The sequence below is a fragment of the Phytophthora sojae genome (genome assembly GCF_000149755.1).
Source record: "Phytophthora sojae unplaced genomic scaffold PHYSOscaffold_3, whole genome shotgun sequence".
NCBI lineage: Eukaryota > Oomycota > Peronosporomycetes > Peronosporales > Peronosporaceae > Phytophthora > Phytophthora sojae.
The window spans coordinates 4,027,683-4,053,411 of NW_009258117.1; the positions used below are offsets into that span (position 1 = coordinate 4,027,683).

The 25,729-nt window shown below is 56.5% G+C and overlaps 9 protein-coding genes across 9 annotated transcripts; 6 read left to right on the forward strand and 3 right to left on the reverse strand.

Moving 5' to 3' along the window:
* Window positions 1–198: 198 nt before the first annotated feature.
* On the forward strand, window positions 199–3,951 carry PHYSODRAFT_488296 (hypothetical protein; the record flags this gene model as incomplete). Its single annotated transcript, XM_009524965.1, has 6 exons — window positions 199–417; window positions 488–788; window positions 948–1,934; window positions 2,022–2,212; window positions 2,287–2,816; window positions 2,865–3,951. The coding sequence occupies 6 exons, from the start codon at window positions 199–201 to the stop codon at window positions 3,949–3,951; spliced, it is 3,315 nt and encodes a 1,104-aa protein (XP_009523260.1).
* Window positions 3,952–3,978: 27 nt separating this feature from the next.
* Window positions 3,979–4,938, reverse strand: PHYSODRAFT_354317 (hypothetical protein). The gene is made up of 3 exons (XM_009524966.1): window positions 4,825–4,938; window positions 4,420–4,728; window positions 3,979–4,339 (listed from the first exon to the last, which is right to left on the reverse strand). The coding sequence occupies exons 1-3, from the start codon at window positions 4,929–4,931 to the stop codon at window positions 4,186–4,188; spliced, it is 570 nt and encodes a 189-aa protein (XP_009523261.1). The 5' UTR covers window positions 4,932–4,938; the 3' UTR covers window positions 3,979–4,185.
* A 185-nt stretch (window positions 4,939–5,123) lies between these two features.
* On the forward strand, window positions 5,124–7,039 carry PHYSODRAFT_493974 (hypothetical protein; the record flags this gene model as incomplete). Its single annotated transcript, XM_009524967.1, has 4 exons — window positions 5,124–5,747; window positions 5,820–6,041; window positions 6,344–6,604; window positions 6,704–7,039. 4 exons carry the CDS (start codon window positions 5,124–5,126, stop codon window positions 7,037–7,039), a joined length of 1,443 nt encoding a protein of 480 aa, XP_009523262.1.
* Window positions 7,040–7,140: 101 nt separating this feature from the next.
* Window positions 7,141–9,639, reverse strand: PHYSODRAFT_492444 (hypothetical protein; the record flags this gene model as incomplete). Its single annotated transcript, XM_009524968.1, has 5 exons — window positions 7,141–7,610; window positions 7,694–7,940; window positions 8,006–8,815; window positions 8,897–9,355; window positions 9,463–9,639. The coding sequence occupies 5 exons, from the start codon at window positions 9,637–9,639 to the stop codon at window positions 7,141–7,143; spliced, it is 2,163 nt and encodes a 720-aa protein (XP_009523263.1).
* A 184-nt stretch (window positions 9,640–9,823) lies between these two features.
* PHYSODRAFT_328648 (hypothetical protein) lies at window positions 9,824–14,324 on the forward strand (the record flags this gene model as incomplete). The annotated part of the gene is made up of 6 exons (XM_009524969.1): window positions 9,824–10,795; window positions 10,878–10,903; window positions 10,987–11,296; window positions 12,418–13,882; window positions 13,952–14,046; window positions 14,109–14,324. The coding sequence occupies 6 exons, from the start codon at window positions 9,824–9,826 to the stop codon at window positions 14,322–14,324; spliced, it is 3,084 nt and encodes a 1,027-aa protein (XP_009523264.1).
* A 278-nt stretch (window positions 14,325–14,602) lies between these two features.
* PHYSODRAFT_350583 (hypothetical protein) lies at window positions 14,603–15,700 on the forward strand (the record flags this gene model as incomplete). The annotated part of the gene is made up of 5 exons (XM_009524970.1): window positions 14,603–14,848; window positions 14,945–15,064; window positions 15,139–15,294; window positions 15,380–15,466; window positions 15,538–15,700. 5 exons carry the CDS (start codon window positions 14,603–14,605, stop codon window positions 15,634–15,636), a joined length of 708 nt encoding a protein of 235 aa, XP_009523265.1. The 3' UTR covers window positions 15,637–15,700.
* A 66-nt stretch (window positions 15,701–15,766) lies between these two features.
* PHYSODRAFT_495967 (hypothetical protein) lies at window positions 15,767–16,088 on the reverse strand (the record flags this gene model as incomplete). Its single annotated transcript, XM_009524971.1, has 2 exons — window positions 15,767–15,853; window positions 15,936–16,088. The coding sequence occupies 2 exons, from the start codon at window positions 16,086–16,088 to the stop codon at window positions 15,767–15,769; spliced, it is 240 nt and encodes a 79-aa protein (XP_009523266.1).
* A 2,731-nt stretch (window positions 16,089–18,819) lies between these two features.
* Window positions 18,820–19,260, forward strand: PHYSODRAFT_328651 (hypothetical protein; the record flags this gene model as incomplete). The annotated part of the gene is made up of 1 exon (XM_009524972.1): window positions 18,820–19,260. One exon carries the CDS (start codon window positions 18,820–18,822, stop codon window positions 19,258–19,260), a length of 441 nt encoding a protein of 146 aa, XP_009523267.1.
* Window positions 19,261–20,696: 1,436 nt separating this feature from the next.
* Window positions 20,697–24,093, forward strand: PHYSODRAFT_246045 (Eukaryotic/viral aspartic protease; the record flags this gene model as incomplete). The annotated part of the gene is made up of 4 exons (XM_009524973.1): window positions 20,697–22,354; window positions 22,483–22,712; window positions 22,768–23,052; window positions 23,231–24,093. 4 exons carry the CDS (start codon window positions 20,697–20,699, stop codon window positions 24,091–24,093), a joined length of 3,036 nt encoding a protein of 1,011 aa, XP_009523268.1.
* Between the last annotated feature and the right edge of the window lie 1,636 nt (window positions 24,094–25,729).

The following is a 25,729-nucleotide window of genomic DNA, read 5'->3' on the forward strand; positions in this document are numbered from 1 at the left end:
AATGTACTGCATCCAGGATCATCCTTGTCCTGGACGGGATCGACTGTGTACGGACTGAAGATGGAGGGGATTCATTGTCCTGGCTGCCAAACACCTTCCCTGCTGGAGTCCGTATCATTGTGTCGAGTACGCAGATTGGGGCAAAAGGCAAAAGTCATTTGCATCGCTGCCGAAAAATAGTGCGACAACCAGCCGTATATGATAGCGAGTACGTCGACGTGTCTTGCGCTTTGCTGCGATTTTGTAGTACTCACTCTCGCCCAATGTCGTTGCGCGCTCAGCGGTGATTTAATCTATGAAACAACGCTGCCACCGCACGACAAGGAATCGCATACCATCCGAGAGTTGCGCCGCCGTAATGCAGCGTTTATGGTTGTAGAACCCCTTGACGAAGTCTCCTGTTCGGCAATCCTAAAGGTAAGAGCCGCGATGTATTTATTGTTGTGCCGTCCAATGACTTTACTAACCTCGATGCACTGGAGAAAAGATGTATGAACACAGGTTCTCAAGCGAGCTGGATCCCGAAGAGAAGCAGCTGATCGTAGCCGCTCGCGGAAGCTCCAGTCCGCTCTACGTGAGGCTATTGCTGAATGGGCTCGAGCTTTTTGACCCCAGCGAGAGTGACCAGCGCCACCAATGGCTTGAGCAAGCCTGTGAGAGCAATCAGCTGAATGGCGTCTACGAATTTTTGATGAAGCAGTGGAATGCCATTCTGCTGAAGGATTCGTTTGCCGAACTGCAAGAACGTACAGCAATGCTGGAGGCCGCGGCGTCAAACACCTTTAACAGTGGAGCACCCTTATTCACGAGCGATCGCAGTACTTTGGATCAAAACGGTGGCACTCGAAACTCCATCAAAGGCGACGTATCGGGTTCAGGCAACAACAACAACAACAACAATGGCCTATCATCAAAGTTAAATGCGCCCGGCAACTCCATTGATGTAGAAGATATCGAGCGCCTCCAGGTCACCATCGAACAGCGCTCCCTTCTGGTTCGCCACACGCTGTCACTTCTCGCAGTGTCTCGCTATGGACTATCCGAGAACGATTTTGTTCGTCTTTTTGGCGAGAGCATCTCTCGAAGCGTTTGCCAGCAGCTGCTGACCCTACTTAAACCACACTTGATGACAATTCACCGGTACGACTGTGGACCAGCTCCTCAAAGCCCGGCGGCGGGCTCTATTGCTGCCTCGGCCTGTAATTCTATCAGAGCTAGTGGCAATCAAGATAACGGTGACGAGGGAGTCGTGCTTTATGACCTCAGTCACAACCAGTTGAGGATCCTTACTCGATACGGTTTTCTGAGTGACGACCAGCTGCGTGGTTGCTACTATCGAGAGCTCGCCGTGTACTTTGAAGCGATGGAGGCTTGCCAGCGTCGTGTGGACGAACTTCCCGTGCAGTTGGAGCGCTGCTCGATGTGGAGCGTGCTGCAAAACTCACTCGTGAATATGAAGATGTTCCAGTTGTGGTGGAGCGAGCGGAATCGGCAGGAGTTCTTCTTTTACTGGATGGTACTATCGGCGAATTGCTCTATGCACGATCCAGTAGACGACTTCATCCGCTCACTGGACGAATACATCGCCCAAGAATCCCCGAGCATGGAACAGTTGCTGGCCATTTTCCTTACGATCACCGACTTCTTGCGCGCGTGGCAGAAAATTGACGAGTCCCGCGTCGTGAACCTCGTTCTGAATCGGCCAAAGCCCCCTCAGCTTCAGGAATTCCTGACTGGCCTTGGCACCTTCTCGACGTCCAACTTGTCCGAAAGCGAGGCAGAACGGGTGCAAAAAGAGATCGAGGCTCTCGTCATTCACCCAGAGGATGGCTACTACGTTCGAAGGTGGCTCTGGACACAGTTCCCGCTGATCGGGACTGCGTTTGAGAGTCGAGTCTTCCGTAGTGTCGGCTCAGGCCGAACCCCAGCTGATAGTGGTGATTCATCTTCAGGAGCACGAGATGAAGCTGCTGGCCCCGCAGATAAGGCATTCTCTTCAAAGAAAGGAGCCGGTAAGAAAGCGCTGAACAGTCCTGTAGGCGTTGTGCTACCTAAAGGCATTATCAAGGCAAAGAAGGCGTTGGTGCCAACTAAGCGTCGACCTCAGCACAAAGTTTTGACCTCGCTCGCACTTGATAGCGTCACTGAGGAGATTGGGGCGCTCGAGTTTCTGTCAGCGGAAACGGGTGAAGGTTCCGTCTCAAAGCTTGAGGTAGGCGAGTACCATGCTCCTTGTCACCTGACCTCTACTCAAATCTAATACTCCTTCATTGTTTTTTTGTGTAGAGCCAACTCATGGAGCTACGGATGAAGTACGACAGGATCAAATTCCTTGCGCGTGAACGAAATGAAGCGCTCAAGTCGGTCGAATCTCGGGTGCTGGATGCGAAGGCGGAGATCACCGCGGCGGGTCAAAGTGCGACCCAAATCGACGATCTGCTCGAAAACATTCGCAACGTGAACGACGAAGCAACGCTCGGCCGCCAGCGCAGTGAGTACTACAAGCTGATCCTGCGCCACTGCGAGCTGAACCCGGCGCGAGACCCGAAAACGATCGAAACTGCGGAGGCGACCGTGGCGAAGTTGAAACGCGAGATCGTAGATCTGCAGCAGAAGACGCAAGTGGTGTCGTACGAGAAGCGCCTTGCTAGCCTCGACGTCCCCAAGCTGGCTCAGGTAACTCAAGACAAAGCGTCAATTCACCAGGAGGCGCTTTCACGGCTGCGGTGGCGACAGGAGCTCGATCGTCGGCTTTACTACGCCAGCCTGTCGACGAAAGGCAGCGGACAAATCACACTCAAGCCTAGCGCTACTGCGTCAAACGCGTCTCCGAAGAAAGACCCCGCGGACCACTCGAAGAAGAGTACCGGCGTCACCTTCACAACGGACGACTCGACGCAGACGGCTCCTGTTGACCCAAACTTCTTTCGCGCCAAGGACAAGCTGATTCACATGAAGGAGACGTCGCTGGCCAGGCAAAAGAACGCTGAAAACCTGCAGCTATACGTCGGAAGCGCCTACAAAGACGACGGGATACTGGGCGCTCTTCGGCAGGTCGGCATCAACAAGCCAGAGGAGGCGCTGCTTTGCTGGCAAAACCAGCTCGACCACTCCGTTCAGCTCGAGGAGGAGGAAAAGCAGGCGGAGCAGCGCGTGCTCGAGTACCGCGAGAAACTGGAGCTCCTGCAGACTCAATTCGTGAACCTCAAGCTCAGCGGCAGCTCTAGCGGGCGGGTGGAGGGATCGACGGAGGACGACGCAAACAATGCGAACGGGGACGACGAAGCTGCAGCCTCCAAAACGAGCGTCAACGTCAAGATGCTGGAGAAGCAGTTGGCCGAGGCAAATGCTGTCAAGCAGAAGAAGAAGGAGCGAGCAGCGCGGTTGCGCTCGCTGCACGAGAAACTGCAACTGGGCCTGCTGCACATCGCTCAGTTACTGGGCGTGGCCTCTGTCCAGCAGCTAAACGCTCTGGAGCTTGTGGACTCCATCGAAAAGGTGGTGCGGGTTGTGCTCGGTGGCGAAGCCCACCTGCAGGCGGCGCCCAGCCCCAGCTTCCGCCACAAGAACAGCACGCGAATGGTCAACGCACCGGGACAAACGGGAGACCCCATGGGCCTGCCGTCGGACACGCGCAGCGACGACGACAAGGTGCGCTACAACATCCGTGTATCGCGGACCGAGAAGCGCCAGATGAACCCGTACGTAGACGCGGAGTTTGACGAAGACGACCACGAAGACGACTTCGATGAAGACGAAGACGACGACCGCAATGATGCTGGCAACAGTACAGAGCATAGCGACGACTACGACGGATCGCCGGGCAAGACTCGAGCCCCCTCTGCGCGCGATGACTCCAACACGGTGAAGAAGCGCCGCGACATCAAGAACCGGTCCAAGCTCGAGATGGAGAAGAAGAGAGCTGCACAGAAGAAAAAGACCAAAGACTAGGGAGAGAGTTAGCTGCACAGAGAGTCGAAAGCGTCTTTTACCTTGCATTCTTTTTCTTCTTCTTCTTCTTCTTCTTCTTCTTGTTAGTTATGGCGGTGGGCTTGATACTCGCTCGCTCGCTCGTCTCGGGTCCAGATGGCATAAGTCACTGAGGCGTTGCGTCCGTGAGTCCGAACCTGCGGCTCGCTCGCGCAGCGTGCTCCACCCCCTACAGAGAGACACGCTCTTTTCCCCTTACGCCTGCTGGTGCTCGTCGTCGTACGACTCGTAATCGTCCTCGTCGTACTCGTGGACGTAGTCGTAGGTCTCGACGGGCGGCGCCTCAGGCACAGCCACCACGAGGCCGTTGAGCTCCTTCTGCAGCACAATCTCCGTGCCCAGACGCGAGCTAACAGCAAGAGGCCCTCGGTCAGTCAGTCATTGCCACAGCAGCAGCAGCAGCAACAACAAAAGCTGAAGCGAACTTACTTGACGGAGCGGTCCTCGGCCGGGACGTACGTGTCGATGATGTGGCGCTCCTGCGAGTTGGCGGCCGGCAGCTTGGAGATCCACTCGTTGGACACGACGACGTGCGACTGCGGGGACGCGGCGCCCTCGCCGAAGAGCGACTCGGTGTAGAAGTCGGCGCGCCGGGCGTCGAACACGCCGCCGCCGCCCATCGAGTCGTCCTTGACGAAGCCCACGTTGTTCATCTCGCAGGCCTGGCGCAGCGTCTGGCCGGCGCGGCCCTTGACCACGTGGCGGTTGCCCTCGTAGTCCACCAGCACCACGTTCACCCTGCAACAGGAAGAGACCACCAGAACAGACAGAACGGGGGCGTCAGCCAATGGCTCGCTACCTCAGCGCCGCAGACAGAGCAGTAGCAGCACGCACACTTTCTCGGCCACGGTGGGCGCGGACGCCTCGGCAGCGAACCCGCCGATGAAGCGGCGGCTCGCGGCGCGCGACAGCGCGGACGATCGGAGAGCACGGGCCAGCATCTTGCAGTTGGTGGGGAGGAGGAGGTCTAGACAGAGCCACACACCAGCGGGCACTTGCTTAAACTATGGAATCGGCGATCTCGACGGTGATTGGGCGAGAATGTAACCGGGTTACGACTTTAGTAACCCGGCTACCCCCACCGCCATATAGCTCGCAGCAGCGCAGCCATGGCGGGGGGCATGTACACCAAGATGACGTCCACGGGCTCGTCGCTCATCGTGAACCCGCGCACGATCTCCAAGGAGCTGGAGGCCAAGATCTCGGCAGCCATCGCGGGCGTCATCGCGTCCCACGACGTGGCCAAGCTCACCACGAAGCTCGTGCGCCAGGCCGTGGAGAAGGAGGTGCACGTGAGTCTCACGAACCACAAGGACGTGCTCAAGCGCCTCATGCACCAGGAGCTGCGCAAGCTCAAGGCCAAGAAGGTGGCCAAGCGCGCGGCTCCGGAGCCCTGGAAGATGGCCATGAGGCGCGAGGCCATCGTCAAGGGCCTCAACCGAGTCTACCAGATGCTGCGCGAGGCCGAGAGCTTCCCGAGCTGGGGCCTGCACGCCATCCAGTCGCTCTACGACCTGCAGTCGGTGGAGAAGGGCGAGGTGCTGAGGCTGGCGACGCTCTACGCCAGGCTCATCGGCTCTCGCTGGCTCAAGGAGGACCGACACGCGGACTGGGCGGTTGGAACAGTCCCCACGCCCACGCAGCTCGTCAACGCCATCACCGCTGTCTACTTAGTAGAGCGTCTTGGCGTCTCCCACTCGAGGCGCGTCGAGCTGCTAGACTTCTGTGACCGAACGCCGGCTGTCTACGGCCCCAAGGTGAGTCTTGGTGGACAATCGAGATGGCAAAATAGAGGCGACGCTAACGTTTATTTTGTACTCGTTGCACAGGAACTTCTCGGATGGAACCCTGCGGAGGGGCCTCCGCCTGCGGATGACAAGAGCGGGGCCTCCATATACGAGCGACTGACGAGTGGACTGGTTCTGTGGCATCATTCCCGTGCGCTCGGGATCTCCATTGGATTCACCTTGCCGCAGTTGCTACAGCACCTGCTGCCAGTATACCCGTACAAGGGTCCAGGTGATCTTCCTCCTCGAGAGTATGAGGACCAGGTCCACTGGGTGTCAACCCTGGTATTTGTACTTACGAACCATGGAAAGCTGCGCTGCGAAACGGTAAGGATGAGAGGAAATATTGCAACATACTGCTGCACAATAGCTTCTACTAACCGTTGGTTTGCATATTTCGACAGGATCTTCTGCCTCACGAGTACTTATTCCTGCGCCATCACGTTGTCTACCACCTCGCTCACCAAGATGTGGCTTTGCTGGGTGAAACGTTGCGGGTACGCATCAAATGTACACGGTCGGTGTAATCGGATCGCTTACAGGACTGTCATCATTTCCGTGCGTAGGCGTTGCGCTGCTTCGAAGGCTCGAGTAATCTCGTACAGATGCGCCGTGGGTTGGCATTCCTGCTGCTGACCCAACGCGACGATGGGTCTTGGGTGACTGAATCGTCAGAGAGTGATGCCACGCAGCGATATTTCTCAACAGTTCAAGCTCTGTGGGCACTGTGCGAGCCTCACCGAGTGGGTTTTGCCCCCGCCTTTCCGGAGGCCACACCGATCCTGGAGTTGCACTTGAATGCGGATATTGAAATCGTTGAGGTGAGTGTTGTGGCTTTAGTACTGAGGGAATTGACGACCCAGCTTCTTACGGTTAATTTTATTTTATGTGTTCGTCTTCAGGAGACACTCACTGAGGCATCTAAGAGTACTTCATCTGCCTCACCTGCATCGTATGGCACAAGCGGTGCCGATCCTGAGGTAGAGGCAGCGACGGCAGCCGCTCCGTCCGAAAATGAAGACGTGGCGACTCGTGTGACGTTCCTGCAAGGCCTATTGGATCAAAACGGCAACGTGACGAATGTATCAGCTGCGCTGGCCACACATGTGTTGAACACACTTGCAGATATGGTGCTCACTGTTGATATTCTCAAGAGCACTGGGGTTGGGCGCACTATCAACAAGCTTCGCAAGCACGCTACACCTGCGGTGGCCAAGGCTGCCACACAACTTGTTGCGAAATGGAAAAAGGACTTGCTGTAGGCGTTGTAGGTTCGAACAAAATACTTACGTGATCACTCACCATTTATTAGGGACCAATGTACGGCAGCGAGCTACCACTCGACTGATTACCATGATCACGATCACCAGGGACTTATGGCAGCAAGAGCGCTTTTCGCAGCTTTCCATGCCGCGTTAGACGGAGTTTGCTGCTGCTCTGCTTCATCAAAGGAGCCGTAGTGCTCGTCCTCCTCCGAAATCAACGACTCCTCCAATTCATACGGTGATTGTCCAGAAGGTGGCGAGTAGTCACTGTACGAAGACTCAGAGTACCTGTCTGCCCATGACGACCCGCTGGCGCTACGGTCGTCCATGTCTCTGCGGCGGTCCAGCTTGTCCCGAGGCTTTTTCCCTCCAATTCCAGCAGAAGACCGTCGGCGGGCTGCGGATGCTGGCGAGAGTCGCGTTTCACGGGGACGATTCGCCACAAAATACACCGAGAAGAGGAAGCAGCTCATGGCCACTCCGAATGCAACAACTAACTCAACGCACATAATTACAGAGAGAATACGATGATCAATGGGTGGAGTGTCGGGACTAGGTGGCGGGGTCACTGTTAATATCATATCAGGAAGTAAGAACATCAGCAATAATTCCGCGGCAAGTTCGGTTTCCACTGTAGCTATTGTACAGTACCTGCTGGTAACAAGACGTTTAGCAAGACAGCAGCAGCCAGCGTCGACCCCAAATAATTGTCGTCAAAAACTTCGACGGGGGCCGCATCGCGCGAGTCATAGGCCAGTGCAAAGGCTGTAGGGGCAGGTTCCGATGTGGCCAGCGAGAACGGGAACCAAGCCAGCGACGTTCGAGTAGGCATTGCCGCCTCGCACACCATGTCCCTCGTTTTGTTGCGAACATAATCAGCCAAGCCAGGGAACTTGTTCTACAAGTCACGAGTAGTTAGCGCGCAGTTGGTAATTCCACACGGACAGCAAAGAGCATACGTACCCTTGCAAACCCTCGCTCCAAATAATAATTGTACAGAATCCAAGTCCTTGCTGGAGGGTGATCGTCCATTGAGCCAGTACCAGCGGACGGATCGCCCTCAGGACAGGCAAAAAACGAAGCCGGAAACTGAGTACAAAAGAAAGAGAAGGATCCCGGTTCCGACAGAAAATGCTTCATGAGAAGCATCTTTTTGTCGTCGTCCAGCTCTACAGCATAACCAGGTAGAAATCCCCGCAAGGAGTGAACTGAGGTCATCGATACTCTGCTAGAGTCAGCGAAAAAATCACTCGATATGCTCCAGAGACCCTGTGTACTGTTGTTTCCGATGAGAGCCCCCTCTAGTCCTCTGGCCATTGCGCGCAGCTCTTCCATATCCTTCAGGAGATCTTTCTCAGTGAGTGTGAATCCAGTGCACACGGACGAGTGCTCCACGAGCACCCGGCCGATATTCACAAGCCCCAATGCTGACCGCAGCGCAAGTGCATTGAACTCCACATCCTCCACTCCGAATTGAGGAGTTTCACTGTCATCTGCTGCTGCTGCTGCGACGGAATCTAATGCAAACGATGCAAGATCATAGATATCGCTGCCTCCTCCATGCCGCTGATGTCCTGCAATATATATCATGGGCTCGTACAGATTTTCCACCGCGTCTTCAGCTGATAATACACTGATCGCTCCATTTGCAAATCGAGTGCGGGCTTCCTCGGGAATTGAACCTACGACCGTATCATAGTCTGGTGCACTCTTTAGTTCGGCAAGAAAGTCTCTCCAGTGCGGTGAAAGTGACGAAAACGTTTCCCAAGGGTGCTGCACCAGCACCACAACAAAAAGAAGCCGTCAGGTACCACCAACACAGCTGTGCAACTTCTGAGCCATACGTGTACTTACACGAGCTGTCAGCAAGCTGTATGGGGCAGGGCCACGACGAGTAGAGAACAAGTGCTTCTGCAGCTTCATGAGGGGTTCGTAGACGTGACATAAGAATTGTACAGCGGTCGTCCTCACCCCCAGGACCGAGTCATAAGGTGCTAAGCGGAAGATCTCCCAGGCGACATCAGCAGCAACGGGCGGAGCGGAGATCGTTGAGGTGTTTAGCAAACGCGACGACGACGCCTGAGCTTGGTGCTGTTCCTCCGGCGCGGCTTGTTGCCAGAATGCCGGGCCTGGGTGGAAGGTGCGGTTGCTGGGAATCCAACGCCAATCTGACGGCACGGACGGACCGTAGACTAAGTGAGGCAGCAATCCGTTGGGCTTCTGGTACTGCAGGATGCGCTGGACCTGCGTTGCGGCCTGGTTGAAGTCTTCGTGTGCGAGCGCTTGCGCCGCCAGCAGAGCGTCCGCTGGTTTCTATTGGTCAGTAGCAACGTCACAGCCAACGTCACAGAAGTAGGGAATGTGTTAGGATTTGCTGTACAGTAGCAGTTGATGAAGTCCTGCTTCCTACTGTTCAGTACCAGATACTGGAAGCCCACGACGTCGCGCTTGCCCGCGCCGACGCCGCCCAGCTCCACGTCCACGTGCTCCGCCAGCAGCAGCACAGCATCTCGCTCCAGCTTCCTCTCGTCGCACGGAGTTGCTGCCATCGCCGTCGCCACGCACGCGGCGACTAGTAGGCGCACAAGCTGCTGCATGCTCGCTACAGTGTAGCTGGCAGGATCAAGAGTGGCTCGCGATCGACAGCCGTCCATGGAGGGAGTGTCACAAGTTGAACCTTTGTCTTGGTTTGTGTATCACCAGGAGTGATTGCGGGACGGTTTTACCGGGACAGAGCGCGAGGCGTCTTTGCGCACTTTTTGACCTTCAACCGACGCGTGAATGAGGCGCTGGAGCTTCCACACCGTGGCGCTGGCCAGCGGCGGAGCGGACGAGGAGCTGGCGGCCAAGAAGGAGCTGCTGGCGAGGCTGCGGGCGGACACGGCGCTCTCGAGCTGGCAGAGGAGCTGCTCGTTCCGCGTCGTGGGTCGGGCGCAGCTGGAGGAGCTGGTGCGCGCGACGCACGCGGAGGAGACGGAGGCCAGACGGCGTGAGGAGAGGAAGGCGCTGCAGGAAGCTGCAGGAGCGGGGGAAGGAGACACCGCGGGGGACGCAGAGGAGGACAAGGAGGACGATGATGCGAAGGCGGTTGTTGTGTCGCCGGCGCTGTTGGCGCTGGCCTTCCAGCGGCTCGTGGCTCGCGACAAGCGAGAGTTTCTAGCCTACCCACAGTCAGATCCTAGTGAAGCGGAAGGAGCAAGTGCACAGGCGCAGTATTCGGCTACTGAAAAGGAGGCACAAGGGTCTGAGGAAGGCGAGCAGGATCCTGCTCAACCGCCTGCGCGTGTGTACCTGTTGGTTGACTACCCTACGTCTTTGGCTGAGGTCACTGCTCTGCTGAGGCTGGGGGAAGTAGGAAGTGCATCGCAAGTGGACGATGGGCCTGAAAACCTGCCACTCCTGCCGCTTATTGACGGAGTCGTGCTCCTGGCAGATCCATCGGCAGCACGCGGCCGAAACAGAAGCAGCTCCACTAATGTGCCACGGAACCGAGGTGGATCCGTAGTTAAAGCTGAAGGAGGCACCTCTAGAATGTCAGTGATGGAGACAACCGCATTTCAGACCTCCAACGCCGTCGTGAAGGTGTTCTACGAGGCTGCTCAAGTGGGAGGGATCGAGTGGAGTGACTTTACGTTTACGAATATCGGCTGTGGGGCTACAACGGCAGGAACTAAGTCAACTGAGGAGCTTGAAAAAGAAATTATCAGCACCGTGGAGGAGATAGCAGCTCAGAAGTTTGCGTTTAAAAACTGGGTTGCGTCTACCAGATTTTGTGCGATTCCGACGTCACCTGGCGCTGACGGTGCTCTCTACGAACAGTATGAATCTGTCCTAGATGGCGTATTTCCTGGCAGTGTTGCGGTCAGTACAGTGCTATTTGCCGTCGCCGAGGCCGTGGCGACGCTAGCTTCCCCTCCGATGAAGTTACCTACACCTTCTTGCAGCCGCAACCAAGATGCTTCATCAAACCTTGAGGAGTTCGTCGAGTACGGTGACATAGTTGGTTGTCGGATCGCGAGTGCCCAGCTATTTCGTGAAGCGCTACAAGCAGATGGAGACCCATGCTTCGTTGCCAGAGGACATCGCATTGACGATATTGAAAGAGCGATGTGGCGACGAAGTGACTTTCCCGGTGTGGGCAATGAAGGGCGGAAGATTATGCCTAGGACGCCACAGCTGTCCGAGCCAGAGCGCAGCGTACGCAACACGGAGCTTGCAACGTTCTACGAATCACCTCGCTTCAGCTCCTGGATGGTACATTTAACAAGACAGCTCTTGCAAGTTGAAGATCTACTGGGGAACTCATGGAGGGGAAGATTACAATCTCGTGTATTCATGGAATACTTACCGCGCACCATTCTTCCACAAAGAATTGCATCGGTACTACAGCAAAATACGGCCGACATATATTCAAGTTACTACCCAGCCACAGACTCGCTTCTAATGGCATGTCTCCCGAGCACTGCACCTGGGCGACTACGATCGACATCTTGGGTCGCCCGTGACCATGTACGCCATCGGCCCGCGTTCAAAGATTGGAAACAAAAGCTGCTTATTTCGAACGAATATCTCACCCCGCGTAGTGAGGCCGCAGCAGCGGCATGTGTTCCATTGTCTGCTGGACAACTTGAGTTCGTGGCGACTCAAAGTTGGTCGATGTACCCTGCTGATCACAGCGTGGTGAGAACATGCCAAACTCCTCGAGGTTCGTTATGGCTCACCGTTTATCTCCACGGGTGCGTTGACATGTTAGTAATTTCATCAGGTTTTGCTACGCAACTAATTGCTTCATGTTCATTGTTGGCAGTGAAACGTTTGGCTTACGCTCGGGCGCGGAGCACTTCTCAGCGAGTGGAGATAATCGCGGAGAGTCCACTCTCGGACCCTCACTTCTGCTGGATCGTAAGATTCACTTCATCGCATCATTTCAAGACGAATCTACGCTCCATATTAGCGAGGGAAAAAGAAGGCTACCGAAAAAGCCAGACAAGTTTCCCACGGTCGCAGCAACCAATTCGTTTCCAAATGGCCTTATTGTGTCTGCTTGCTCTGATGGCTCTATCATCCAGCGGTATTCTCACAGTGCACAGAACATCAAGAATAAAGGCGCCTACAACGCTAGCAGTGGTGTGAACAATGCTGGGGTGACAACTGCGTTGCAACATGAAGAGGAACGCGAGGCGTATCGTGTAATTTACGGGAGGGGAAGCGTGCTGCGTGTGCTCCAGTGCGGGCGAAAAGAGGTATTGCTAGCAAATGGTATCACTCGAGTGGTCCAAGATTGCAAAACACACCGACACGACTCACGAAGACGAGCCTGTAACGATGCTGAACTACCGCCACCACTAGCTACAACGCTTACTGTGGATCCTGAGACGAATGCATTGGTCGAGCGACGCCCCAATGGCGTCATAATCGTAACTTTAACGAGCGGTGCTCGTGTGACGTATCATGCGGATGGCACGGGAATGTACTTGAATGCTGGCAACACGCACGTACTCGTTAAAAAGCGAGGCTTTGCCGATGTTTGTATCGATGTGGATGTCAATATTACGGCTCAACACCACAGCGCAGGGGAGCGTGTGGCAGTCACGAAAGGCGGACTACGCGTACGCAGCGTCGTAGACGTTTACGACGGAACACGCGTCGAGATCAGCTATAACACAAAGGTTACAGCGCAAGTGAATGGCCGAGTCACGACTCGAAAGCCCAGTGGGCAAATTGTCGTAGCTAAAGACAGTGGAAGAGTGGAGTACATATCACCGGGATCCATGAAAAATCCAGCCGGCCCAGACTCTAAAGACGACGACGATAGAGATGTGACGAGCCACAATGGTGTCTACTACTTCGACTGTCGCCAAGGGCATTTCCAGCTTTGTGACAACGAGCAAAACCAGTTTCGCGTAGAATTTAATGGAACAGACAAGGAAGAAGGACCTAGTGTAGCTGTTGACCTCGCAGGCGTGGTGAGTGACGCTGAGGTCGCTCGATACGAAGTAGATGCTATTCCGGCGAAAGCTGTCATCAACGAGCCAATCCCGCCCCACGTGTTCGTTCTCAATGGTGATGGATCAGGAGTTGAGATTCCAAGACCACAAGACATTGCGGGGTACATTGAGGGCGTTGCAACAGAAAACCAAGTTGGCAAAACAGGTGGCGCCCAGCTATCAACGACTCGGAGCCATGTCTTCCTACGGCACCTGCGCGACTCGAGACCCCCAACGCCCATTTTCAATGATGCGAAAGTACATGCAGAAATGCTGGGGCTTCAACAACCCGTGGCAACTGCAGCCAAGTATCTTCCGCGCTTCTTCGCCGAGGCAAAGATCACCACTCCGTCGCAGCAATTTACAACCGTGAGGCGTATCCAACAGATTGAACCGCTGTCTGCAGATGAGCTGCTCGAGATGCATGCGGGCTGGACCAAGTGGGAACAATGGCAAGAGGAGCGTGAAGCGAACAAGGAATGTTACAAGGTTGTCGACCCACGGCAGCCCGAGGTGATCGCACAAGAGGTAGCGATGCAAAAGAAGGTTTTAGCCGCTTACAAGGCGACCCGAGCGCGGAAAAAGTTGGCTCGACAGAAGGCTCGTGAGATGAAAGCTAAGAATGGTCAGGAACTGAGCCCTGGTTTGCGGATGGAAACAGTTCAAGAGGGAGAAGAGACATTGGGCGATGAGGGTGAAGGCGAATCGGACGATGAATTCGGCCAGTTTGGCTCAGACATGAGCGACGACGACGTCGGCGAGACTGCCGAGGTGGACGACCCGATGGAGCTGCTATGGTCGGCGTTTTCGCAGGCCGATACGGAAGGCAGGGGCTTGCTGTCCATCGCGCAGAGTACGTGCGCTGTCTGCTGCTGCGTCAAGGCTGAGCTCATTACTTTGTGCTTTTGTATGCTTGTTGCAGCGCGACTAGGTGTGGTCAACGTTCTAGGCATTGGTGTGACTGCCAACGAGCTCACAGAGGCGCTCGTGCGGTTCAAGATTCCCTATCCTTTCAATGTGCGTGGAAACCTGCTGCATGCATGCATCGGACAACAACTGACCGCTCATACTGTTCCCAGGTGAGCTTTGACGTCTTCGCTGACCTCGTCGCGTTCTTCCGAAGCGGCGACGAGAGCAACCAAGATTCCGAGGAGCCTAGCTCAGACCAGGGCAGCCACATCCCATCGCTTAAAGGCATGGCGCCAGCGCAGCGCGAGGGCCATGGCACGCCGCGCGGGTCTGCTGCTGAGGCCATCCGCGCGAGACACCTCGACGGTGGCAGCATGAGCTGCTAGCTGCGGCGGCGACGACGTCAACCGCCTAGTCTACTATTACCGGTAGCTACCGGCGGGGCAAGCCGGTGATACAACTGGGGGTGGAGCAGACTAAGCGAAGCAACAACTGCAACATGAACCGTGGGCAACCACCAGTGTCGCCACATTGTTCGAGCCACCATCTGTTTCGAGCTGTTTCAAGAGGGAGCTATCTTTGGAGTGCAACCAACTGACGCAGCCAGCCATTTCGCATCTGCCCCGTTGTCGCCGCCACCACCGCCACCGCCGCCGCCGCAAGCATGACCGGTCCTCCGTCCCCGAAGCGCCAGCGCACCGACGACAACAAGCCGTCGGACGCCGAGCAGGAGAAGGTGCAGAAGGTGCTCGAATCCGTGCACAAGGTGGAGGAGGAGCTCGAGAAGGAGAACGTGCTGCAGGCCAAGGAGGTGCTGGCCATCGAGACCAAATACAACGCCAAGAAGCGCCCCGCGTACGTGAAGCGCAACAAGCTCCTGGTGGAGATCCCTCACTTCTGGAAGCAAGTGGTACGTGCTAGCACAGCCGAGCTGCGTGTTGGAAGAAGGCCGCCGCCATTGACTTTTCTCGCTTTGTTATTTATTGCAACGCGTTTGATGGTGCAGTTCGTGAACCACCCTCTCGTGGGCAACTACCTCACGGAGGACGACGAGATGCTCATGGACTTTCTGGAGACGTTCGACATCACCTTCGTGGGCGACGACGGAAGCTTCAAGATGGAGATGGTGGATGATCATCAGCGCAGTCGCTTTTTGTCTTGTAGACGATGCTGACCGCTTACCGCGTGTGACTCGTGTAGACCTTCAAGGAGAACCCGTACTTCTCGCCGACGACGCTGTGGAAGCAGGTCAAGTTCTCGGAGGACGAGGAAGAGGTGGAGGTTACTGCTTCGGAGCTCACGTGGAAGGACAAGGCTGAGATAACGGAGGAGTCTGAGAAGTTCCCGTTCTTCCAGGTATGACGAGTCATTGTCCAACTTGCTCTCTTAGCGTTGTGTGCGCGTCTAATGGGAATCTTGGCTTGTGCGATGAATGGAACAGTGGTTCGTCTCGACGGACGGTGACCAGGACGTTGCTGAGATCATTAAGGAGGAGATGTGGAAGAACCCGGTGCAGTTCTACTTGATGGTATAGTTTGATGTCACCGCATGTGTCTTATAAGGCGAGCAAGATCACTGACAGATGCATTGGCATAACAGGACGAGGACGACGAAGAGGAGGAGGAGGAAGAAGAGGACGAAGGCGAGGGTGAAGGTGAAGGCGACGAGGAGGAGGCTGAAGGCGAGGACAAGGAATAAGCTCACCTCTTCTAAAAGCGCTGGCGTTTCGACCGCAGATTCCGATAATGATTTTCTTGTTTTTACTTTGCCTTTCTTCGTTCTCTCTGCTGACCGTCACCTCGCTCTCCATCTCGCACGCGTCACCTCCCTAGCTGCTTTTCTTCTTCACGTACATGGCGCTAGGCAGCCACTTAATCGGGTTGCGGTTGTAGATGGGCCAGTTGGGCAGAACCAACTGCAGCAAAAGACAATACGAGACGCAGGCCAGCACAGTGTGAGCAGAAGCCACGTGGCCCTCGACGCAGGTGGGCACGTACCAATGCGCTGACAATGGTAGCGGCGACCCAGGCTTGGAACGGGTATGTGAAGTCCTGCTGGAAGAAGCCGTAGATCCATGCAGGCGTGCAGATGACCACGAAGCACGCCACCAACAGCATCTCCGCGCGCGCCTGCCCCTTGTAGTCGACCATCTCGCAGCGACAAATGCAAAATGACAACGAAGTGCGTTCGTACTTAACAAAAATAACAAAAAGGGTTAATGGTAAGTAAATGGCAATTTGCAATTTGGTCAGGAGTTTGGAAAGTTAGAATTTAGATGGTCCTAAATATAATCTTTAGAACGTTCCAGATTGCTGATGAGCCTGGGAGATATTGTCAATTCTGCCCAAATTTTCCAAAAGGGTGCGGTTTGGCTCCGGTCTTGAAATCGAGCGGCGAATCAAACTTCGTCGCTATTTGGCCAATATTCCCTCCAGTGCCCGAGTATGCACTCCGCTCAGTCAATTCAAGATGGAGGAAGCGGTAACGCGGCAGCACGCGCTCCCTAGCACTGTCTATCACTGCCTCTACGCATCAAGCTCGGCTATACCAGAAGCCATCTTGCCCACGTCTTCAAGAAGACCGAGCACACGATCGGCAATTGGCTGCAAATCTGTGGAGTAGCGCCCTCGCAGAAATCTCTCGAATGCGATCTCGCACAAACTCGGCGCGTCTGGATAGCGGTCGCGCCGAGTAAATTATTCCCGGTTGTTGGAGTAGCGTATCTTCGAAATACAGGCCCAAGTCTTCGCAGGCTTCGGAGTTGGGGGTTCTTGTGTTGACGCTTGTTCCTTGTCGTAGGGCGTCGAGCCTTGGGCGTGCGGCGTTATCGGGCCGGCGTTTCCTGGGGCTTGTGTGGCGTTATCGGGCCTACACGGGGGGTCTTGTGCACGGCGGTTATCAGGCCAGTGCGGTCCTTCGCCTAAGCAGCGCGTTATCGGGCGCCCACCTAAACGGTATACGTTTAACGTGCCTTTGTTCCAGCACGGGTCTGTGGGGGGTGAGCACCCGAACCAGCAAACGAGGGGGGCCGCGATATCGAGGCGGCTCTACTTGCCGGCGCTTGGTGGTTCCCCTGGAACCTCGGAGAAGACGGGAGGTTTTTGTGGTTCAGAGAAATTTCGGGACTGAGTCCTTACCCTATCCTATGCCCTAGCTACTGGCTACTCCGTACTACTGCTTGCTAAGCCTACCGCTCTGGGCCTATCCCTACTTCTGTCGTGCTTGCACTGCCGTCCTTCAACCTGGTTTGCGTGGCGCAATCAAGATCTTACCTCGGCGCATTTTGGTCGGCGGGGGTTAGGGTCGGCGCGTTTTGCAGAACCGGGTGCGCTGGTCGACCCGTCGGATGATTACGCGTCGCACTGGATTCTGGCACCGTGTCTCACGGCCCATCACCCACGCCGACTTTCCCGTCGAGCTCGGCCCTGCGTCGCGCCCATCAATCCGCGTCGCGTTCCATCAGCCGCGTCGAAGTCCATCACTCGCGTCCCGGCGCCTTCTTCCTCCGGCGCCCGGCGCGCCCACTTCTTCCGCGGGGTACTACACCACAAATCTACTACGAGACCGGAGTGTTCCAGCGTGCTCGGACCACTCGAGAGAGGAAGTACACGAAGCAGCTGTGGTGTAGGGAACATCAAGTTTTGTGTCACACTCCAAGGCCGCAGTGGAACAACGTACCAGGAGCCAAGTTCTACTCGGCGGGATGACCGTCCGCCGAGCTCAGTGGGCAAGAATGCGCTGATGGACCGCTGAACTCGGCTGATGGTGTCAGAAACTCAAGGCACACCGGCCCCGACCTGGTGACACGTGGCAGGCCCAGTGATGAAGACCGAGCCGAGTTCAGGAAGGCACTGGACACGCTCAGCCGAGATCATGGGGGGTTCAAGCCGCCGAGCTCAGGCTAAACGGTACCATGTACCGTCCGATACGGTAACCAGGCTCAATTGAGTCCGGGAGTTGCGCAGTCGAGTTCACGGGTCGCTCTGCCGAGTTCACGAGTCGCTCCGCCGAGATCGCGGGTCGCTCCGCCGAGTTCGCGGGTCGCTCCGCCGAGTTCACTGGATTATCCGGCACCTTATCCGGCTCAGCCGAGTTCGCCAGGTTATCCGGACACGCCGTATCCGGCTCAGCCGAGTTCAAGGGGTTATCCGGACAGGTTATCCGGCTTAGCCGAGCTCAAGCGTCGCCGAGCTTGGTGAAGAGTCGGCTGAGATCCAAAACCGCCCACTTTCATTTGGTATTTGTATAGGAGATTAGGAATAGTGGAGGCGCCCCTTCAGGGCGCCCGACAGAGATAACAAACAACAGAGCAGAATTTTCTAGGTCCACAACACGTGCACGCGCTTCCAGTAAGCCCCTGCACGGGCCGGATTATGTCTGCTGTCAGCACCCGAGAGGTATAGCTTGTATTAAGTCGGCCCGGGTTGGGCGCGTGTCTCGCCAAGCGCGAAGGAAAAGTCTCGCCACCGCTGCGAGCCGGTGTTCCCGTACGTCCCGGGCACTGATTGCTGAGTCGAGAAGCCATTGCTCTCGGCGACCCGTAAAAGCCCGCGAGGGCCGTCGTCCGTCCTTTGGCGGAGGGCACGGGATTTCTAATTCCGGAGTCAGGTAACTCAGCTGGCTTCCGTGATTGACTGGCTTGGGGTACTTGGTCTCGGCGAGGACGAGACATCACTGTCCCGGAAGGGTCGAACCGCTGGGGGACATCTCAGCGCAGGCCAACAAGGGCCGACTAGCTCGGCTGTTGTTGTGTTTGTAGCTAGGGTGCCACATCTGACGATTTTGTGCGTGCTACTAAACCACAACTGGTGCCGAGACCCGGGAGCAGGGTGGTTTGTTTTCGTTGGTACCAAGTCAACCAAGTTTCGAGTACTGAGCAAGATGGTCAAGGGGAGATCGTTGCCGAGCTGGGCCAGCCCAGCGACGGCGGGGGGCTCGCTTCACACGAAGCCGAACTCAGCTGGCGGAAGGATCGCCGACATGACGATGGAAGCGGTCCCAACCGTTCGGTTTGGCGACGACCGCACCCAAGACCGAGGAAGAGATGGAAATATCGGAGATTATGATGAAGAATGGAAGAACGCCGAGTTGCTCAGCGGGGTAGCTGAGTTCTCGCTGCATGTTGGGCGCATGGAGAAATCTCGACGAGCCCAACAAAACCTCGCAGCCGAGCTCGGTGACGATGCGGACGACGACAGTCAAGACGTCGCTTCAGGGGACCGTCCGCCTCTGATACAACGAGCGACGAGGGCATCAAGCGCGAAATGCCCGAGTTGGGATTCGGTGCCGAACGTCTCGTGGGAAACCTTTCCACTCGACTAGGGGCAATCGAAGAAATGTGAAACCCGTCTGCAAATGGTGCAAGTTGCAGATGCGGTCTAAGGCTATTGCACCAAAGAGATGATCCGCCGACTCAGCGAAGACAGCAGGCTGGGTCGAGTCGAAGAATGATACTGCGTCAACTGTATGGATGATATGAATTACATGATATCGAAATGGAGTGAGCGAAGATAGAGCTGGAAAGGAAGAAGCCCATTTGCCGGGTTAGCGTTGGAGTCGGTGCGGCCGCCACAGCCACCAGGTTGGTGGAATCCGCATCTCGGATCGAAGTCTCAGCCGAGTTGCCGAGCTGAGCGATTACGCCCAGATGGTCTGACGACGACCCTGTGAAGAAGCTGAGGGAGGTGTGATATCGGGAAATGACCGAGAACGGCCCGCGCCGAGGCCTAACGGTCCTTCGAGTGACGGCCATCCGAGCACTCTGATTGGTTACTCTCATTCCCCGCACTAGAGTGACAGATGGATAGCCATTTAGTGACCAGGCACGGCGGGTCATAATAAATCCCCGCCGATACCTCCAGGTAGTCATAGTGGGTACAAGATTTGCCTCTCATTAGGAATTCGGACCTAGCCGAGGAGTCGTCGAGTCGTCGGTCCGGCTCGAAGGCTCGGTTGATACTTGATATTTGTAAAGACATTAGGGATTAGTTAAAGGGAAGGCCTCACAACCTCTAATCACTAAATCAGAGCAGAATTTCCCCCCGAAGCCACACAAGGGTCAAGTCCGTCTACCGGTAAGTCTTAGCTTAGCTGTAGAGTCTGGATACGCTCGGCCGACGCGGGGTATGTCTGCTGGTGAGCATAAGGTACATTGACCGAGTGTTCATCCCTGGAAAGGCCAAGAGTGAGTAGTGGCCGAGTGTTTGAGGTATTAGAGACCTCCCTGTACAGTTGTACGTTTGTCTGGGTGTGTGGCGTGGCCCCCCCCAGTATATTTGACTTCCAGCCGAGGCTTCGCCCCGGCGCCCCTGTCCGAGGCCTCGATTGGCCTGGTACCCTTCCTTCTGAGGGACCACAGTGGGTTAAGCGTGAAAGCGCGTGTGTACATTGCATCCTAGCCGTAGCTCGTGGCTAAGGGTGCTCTTATATTAGATTTACGGGCTCTACCTACCTGACCGACGACTCGCATAAGGCACATCCCAGCCCGGTGTAAGGGAACGGATCTGGTCTTCAGATTTAATCCCAACAATAAGCGCCGACCTTTTAGGAGGGAAGCGTGTTGTTGGAAGGGCTCGCCCCAAAAGCCTTGGCTAGAGGGACGAGGACTCGTTAAATCGTGTTTTCCTATACGACAACTGGTGCCGCGACCCGGGACTGGTGTGACCGAACTGTGTGTTGTGGTCTGTGTAGGTATTGTCCCAAACGAGCATTGAGAGGAAGAGAAGAAGAAAACATGAAACAAGAAGAACAAGAACAAGATGGCGAAAGGATCCAAGTCAGCGGTGCCAGCTACGCCGGCGAAATCGGGACGAGGATCGACCGAAGGCTTGTCGACGATCGCGAGTGACATGACGTCTCGGCTGTCGACAATCTCCGAAGGGTCGGTCCGTCTCGAAGAGTCGGTTGACGAGGATTCGGACGCCAACGATGACATGATGATGAACTACGACGACCTGGAAGAGAAGACTCCCGCGACTGCGGATGAGTACGAAGACCAGGAGGAAGCGATGGTGTCGGCTGGACGCAGTGGGGGTTCACGCTCCCTCAGCCGAAACCTCGTCTCCGAATTTGATGAAGTGGCGCGGCCGGACTTTGCAGACGATGACTCCGAGGATGGCACCGAGACCTTGACTTCGAGGGCTCTGGTGCAGGTTACTAAGGATCCTCGCGAGTCTCAGGGAAACCGGCCTGCGATGAACAGCAGCACCCCAGCTGCGAACAAGGTACTCGGCCGAGTGCTCGAGCAGATGATGGAGGCGAGTGAGTGGATCCGTCAGTTCAACCCAGACGCTGTGCGCCAGGCGACGTGGACGGAGCTGAAGGAGGAGTTGCAGCACCCCGTGGAGTCGAGTTCCACCACTCAGGTGGTCGAAGACACGGTGTCACTCCTCCGAGCCATGGGTTTCGAGCCGATGACTCGCCCGTCCGAGGCCTCGATCAAGGACTGGCCGCCAGCTATCGCCGGCAAGGAGTTGCATAAGTGGAAGAGAAAGCTTCGCCTGAGCTTTGGCGAGACGGACCTCACTCTGGGACGTCCGCCAAGCGCCCGTCCGGCGAAGGAGCCAACCGATCCCTCGAAGATCCCGCTCCGGCAGACTCCGAGGAAGACGACCAAACGTTCGAGCAGACGCCAGACTACGGATGGAGTATTCTCTGTCAAAGCCGAAGGCACGCCTTACTTTCAGGATTCGCATATGGTGACCCCTCGGTCGGCTACCCGAACCGAGCGCATCGCTCGTGAAACCGAGAGTACGCGAGCCGAACGGAGCTCCAACCGAAGTGGCTCAAGACGATCGAGCCGGCGGTTCACGCCGCGCAACGACTCCTCGTCGGACGATGATGACGACGATGCGCCTGACTACGACGGAGGCTTTGACAGTCCTAGCGACGAGTTAGCCCGTCAGGTGCGCGAAGTGAGCGAGATGGAGCGGCTGAACTCGACCCCTCGGATCGAGGTCGCGACTCACCGACCCCTCGCCCAGATCAAGAATTTCTCTGGTGCCCGCAATCGGAGCGAGAACTCCATGCAGTGGCTCCGAGCCTTCGTCTACGAGATGAAGGGGACGCACACTCCGCCCAACGAGTGGTGCATGGATTTCGAACTGAGCCTTCGGGACGGTGCTTTGCATTGGTACCGTCAGCTCCCCAAGAAGCCGAAGCGTCGGTGGAAGCTGCTCAGTGATGCTTTCATCAAGTATTACTGCACGCAGTTCAGCCAGTCTGCGAAGGCTCGCTACTACTCGGCGCGACGTGACGTTTCGGAACATCTGTGCGACTACCTAAATCGGCTGAATGGCTACGCTCGCAACGCTGGCCTTCAGTTCGAGAAAGGGGACGCGACGCGAAGGATCATGTGCAACGTTTCCTCGAGACGTGTGGTGACCGAGGACTCGAGCGGCGGCATTGCCACGTTCGAGTCACGGACATCCATGAGCTTGAAGCCATGATTAACGACATCCTCAAGTCGGAGGAACGTGGACAGGGCAGAGCTGCCTCGTCGTATGCCACGTCTCATCGGTCACGTGGACACGAACATTCTCGCAGACGGGACGAGCGTCAGAGCGAACAGGCGCGCGACAATAGCCGCCGTGACCGTTACGAGCGCCGTGACCGAGACCTCGGACGCCGTCGTGAGGACTCGCGCTATGCCCCACGTGTGTCGCTGGCCGAGGCGTCGCTTTCCGACTTGGTGGCTGAGTTGCAGGTCCGTGGGACGAAGAGTGGCCGATCTGACCGCCCGGAGCCCCGCGGGCAGTCGCGCGACGACAGTGGAAGTGAGTCCAGTGGCAGCCGATACTTCGAGGGCGACCGAGACTTCAGTGACTACAGTGACGTCGACACCTCGGATGAAGAAGGAGGCCATGTCGCAGCGGCGAATGAGCTGGAGAGGCGTGCTGCAGCTGAAGGAACCTACGCCCGGTCCGATCAACGTCAAGGCAGGGGTGGGGAACCCGGCCGAGGCTTCGACCGATCCAACCGACACTTCAGCCGAGACAACCGCGATGGTCGCCCGCGTCAGTACGGACCCTGCGCAGCATGTGGTGGTGCCGGACATTCGGCACACTACTGCTACCGACGCTGCAGACTGTGTCAACAAGTCCACGACATCGGCAAGTGTGAAGCACTCCAAGCCCTCACCTCGTACCTTCGGACGAATGTTGAGAAGAAGGACCTCTCTCCCGAGCTCCGAAGTCTAGTCTTCGGTGGCAATTTAAACTAGGCAGCCCGCCAACTGAAACTGGGTTGGTCCCAATCGGGCTGCCACAGTTAGCTGATCCCGCGATCGATGCAGACTGCGTCTACGCGTTTGTGGGAACCAGCAAACGGCCGAACGACAAGGACAAGGAACATGTGGAAATGACTGAAATTGAAAAGGAGAGGGGGGAAACCCTCGGTGGAGGTGAAAATTGTGGAAAGAATGAAGAAGATGAAGATGGAGATGCAACCGAGGCCTGGGTCTCAAGCGCGGTGGAGAGTGAACGCCCTGGCCGAACGCCCAGTGGAGTGACCAAGTTACTCCCAGGCGCGAGGCTGGGGTGGTGGTCCGCACAGAAGTTCGACAAGAGAGCACGGATGAGAGCTCTGGTCAAGGGTGCGGTCAACGACACGAGAACGAGGCTTCTGTTGGATACGGGAGCAAACGTGAGTGTGATTTCGGAGAAGTTTGCGAAGCAGTTGCGGTTGCGTGACATTCAGGGACACGGCCGCTGTATGGAAATCCAAGGGTTTACGAAGGGAACCATGGCTACGGAGAGACGAGCCCTCGTCAAGGTAACCCTCGGCTGGGCACGTGTGTACGAGTTTGAGTTGTGGGTCATGGATCATGGCGCCGGAGTGGATGTAGTCCTCGGCACCGATTTTATGATCCCGGCCGGAGTGCGTTTGGACCTGTTCCATGCAACCGCGAGGTTGCCGGACGAGGTCAGCATCCCGCTCATTAAGACTCTATGTGCGCCGGACGACCGAGGCTTCGGTCCGCATGTTAATGGTGGACCGTCCGAGGACTTGCCCGTCCAGAGCCAAGAGTTTGTGGAATACCGAGTACAGCGCCGCCAACCACCTCTTGATACACACGAAGTGTGGGTACGTCGCACGAAGTTTCTGCTGCCGACGGTGACGAAGTTTCGGCAGGGAAGGTCGAGAGGGTTCGGTTGACTGGACGGGTGTTCTTCTTCAGTACCGCCGGCGGGTTCATCCCGCGGGCGAGCGATTTCAAGCCCGGCTTGGTCGCCCGGCGCTTCGTCGTGCAGCCCGGCTGCACGACAGCATGCAAGTTCTTCCGGTGCAGGACGTTTGCAACCGTCCGCACCGCTTGCAGCGTCGACTCCCGGAGTCGACACGCCATCATTACCTCGACGCCTGTTATTGGCGGAGCCCTCCATTACACAGGGTGCGTCGGCTCCCGGAGCCGACGAATCAAATTCACTCAAGCCATCGACTCCCGGAGTCGACGGCGTTACGTCACCTTGGCTCTTATTATTGGCCAGACCTGATCCAATCAGATTCGCGTCAGCCTCCACGGCTGAGGCGTGTAACCCGCCTGCGTCATCCGTGCCCCTTGAGGCCAGAGACGCTTCGTGATTCGCTGAAAAGCGGGTGTCGACCTCCGAGGCCAACACATTTCCTTCATTAGCTGTCGGCGGCAACGCCGACGCTAGCTGCTCTTGCGCGCGTGCTCGCGCGCGCCCAGGGCGCTCCGGGACAGCGGCATTAGGCGCTGTCTCGAGTGGGGAGTCGCGCGCACCTGTCGGTGCGTGCGTAGCGGCAACAGGGCCATCGCTAACTGTTCCGCTGTCGCGACCGAAGCGCACGAGAGTGCGCTTCTCCCAATCGATGACCGGATCATGCCGTGCAAGCCACGGCATGCCCAATACAATGTCAAACTTATCGTCCAGATCCAGGACGATAAAGGTCTCGACAAACTCTTGATCTTCATACGTGAAGCGCACGCGTACCATGCGCTTCTCGGTCTTCACGACGGCACGCGTTGCCAGTCGTACCTCCAACATACTTCGAGGTATCTTTAAATCCTCGAAGTCAAGCCTTGATAGACTTCACAGTCGAACAAAGTTCTTTGACGCGCCAGAATCCACCAAAGCACGGAGAGAACCGCTTGCTCTCATCGCGTTCACGTTCAGGATGACAAGGTCAGGCTTGTCATCTTGTTTCTTGCAGTGAGAATGAATCTCACTGGGGGCTGCAGTCCTCAGTGTCGCGTGTCCAAGGTCGACACGCAGAACTGCATTACCAGTAGGGCGCCCCGCGCCTACTGGCGTCCAGAGAATGAATCTCACTGGGGGCTGCAGTCCTCAGTGTCTCGTGTCCAAGGTCGACACGCGGAACTGCATTACCAGTAGGACGCCCCGCGCCTACTGGCGTCCAGCGTTTTTTGGTTGGTTGCGACAGTGCCCGGCACCGCCGCAATATCCACCCTGCTGGTGCACGGGGGCCGTGCACTCCCGAGCAAAGTGACCGACTTTACCGCAACGGTAGCATCGCACATTGTTTCCCTGCGACTGCTGGGGTCCAGCAGTTGCAGCACTCGAGAGGTCCATGGGTTCTGGGCCTCCCGTCCTCACTACCGGGCGTGGCTGTGGCCTCGGCACATGTGCATGCAGCTTAGCCTGCCGCAGGCTAAACTCCTCCTGCATTGCAAGAGTAATTGCAGCTTCGAGAACACTCGGGTACTCACGGAAGAGATAGATCTTCACAGGTCCATCTCTCAGCCCCTTCATGAACGTGACGACCTTGGTCGCCTCGTCGATCGGATTGGTCACGATGTTCGAGACCA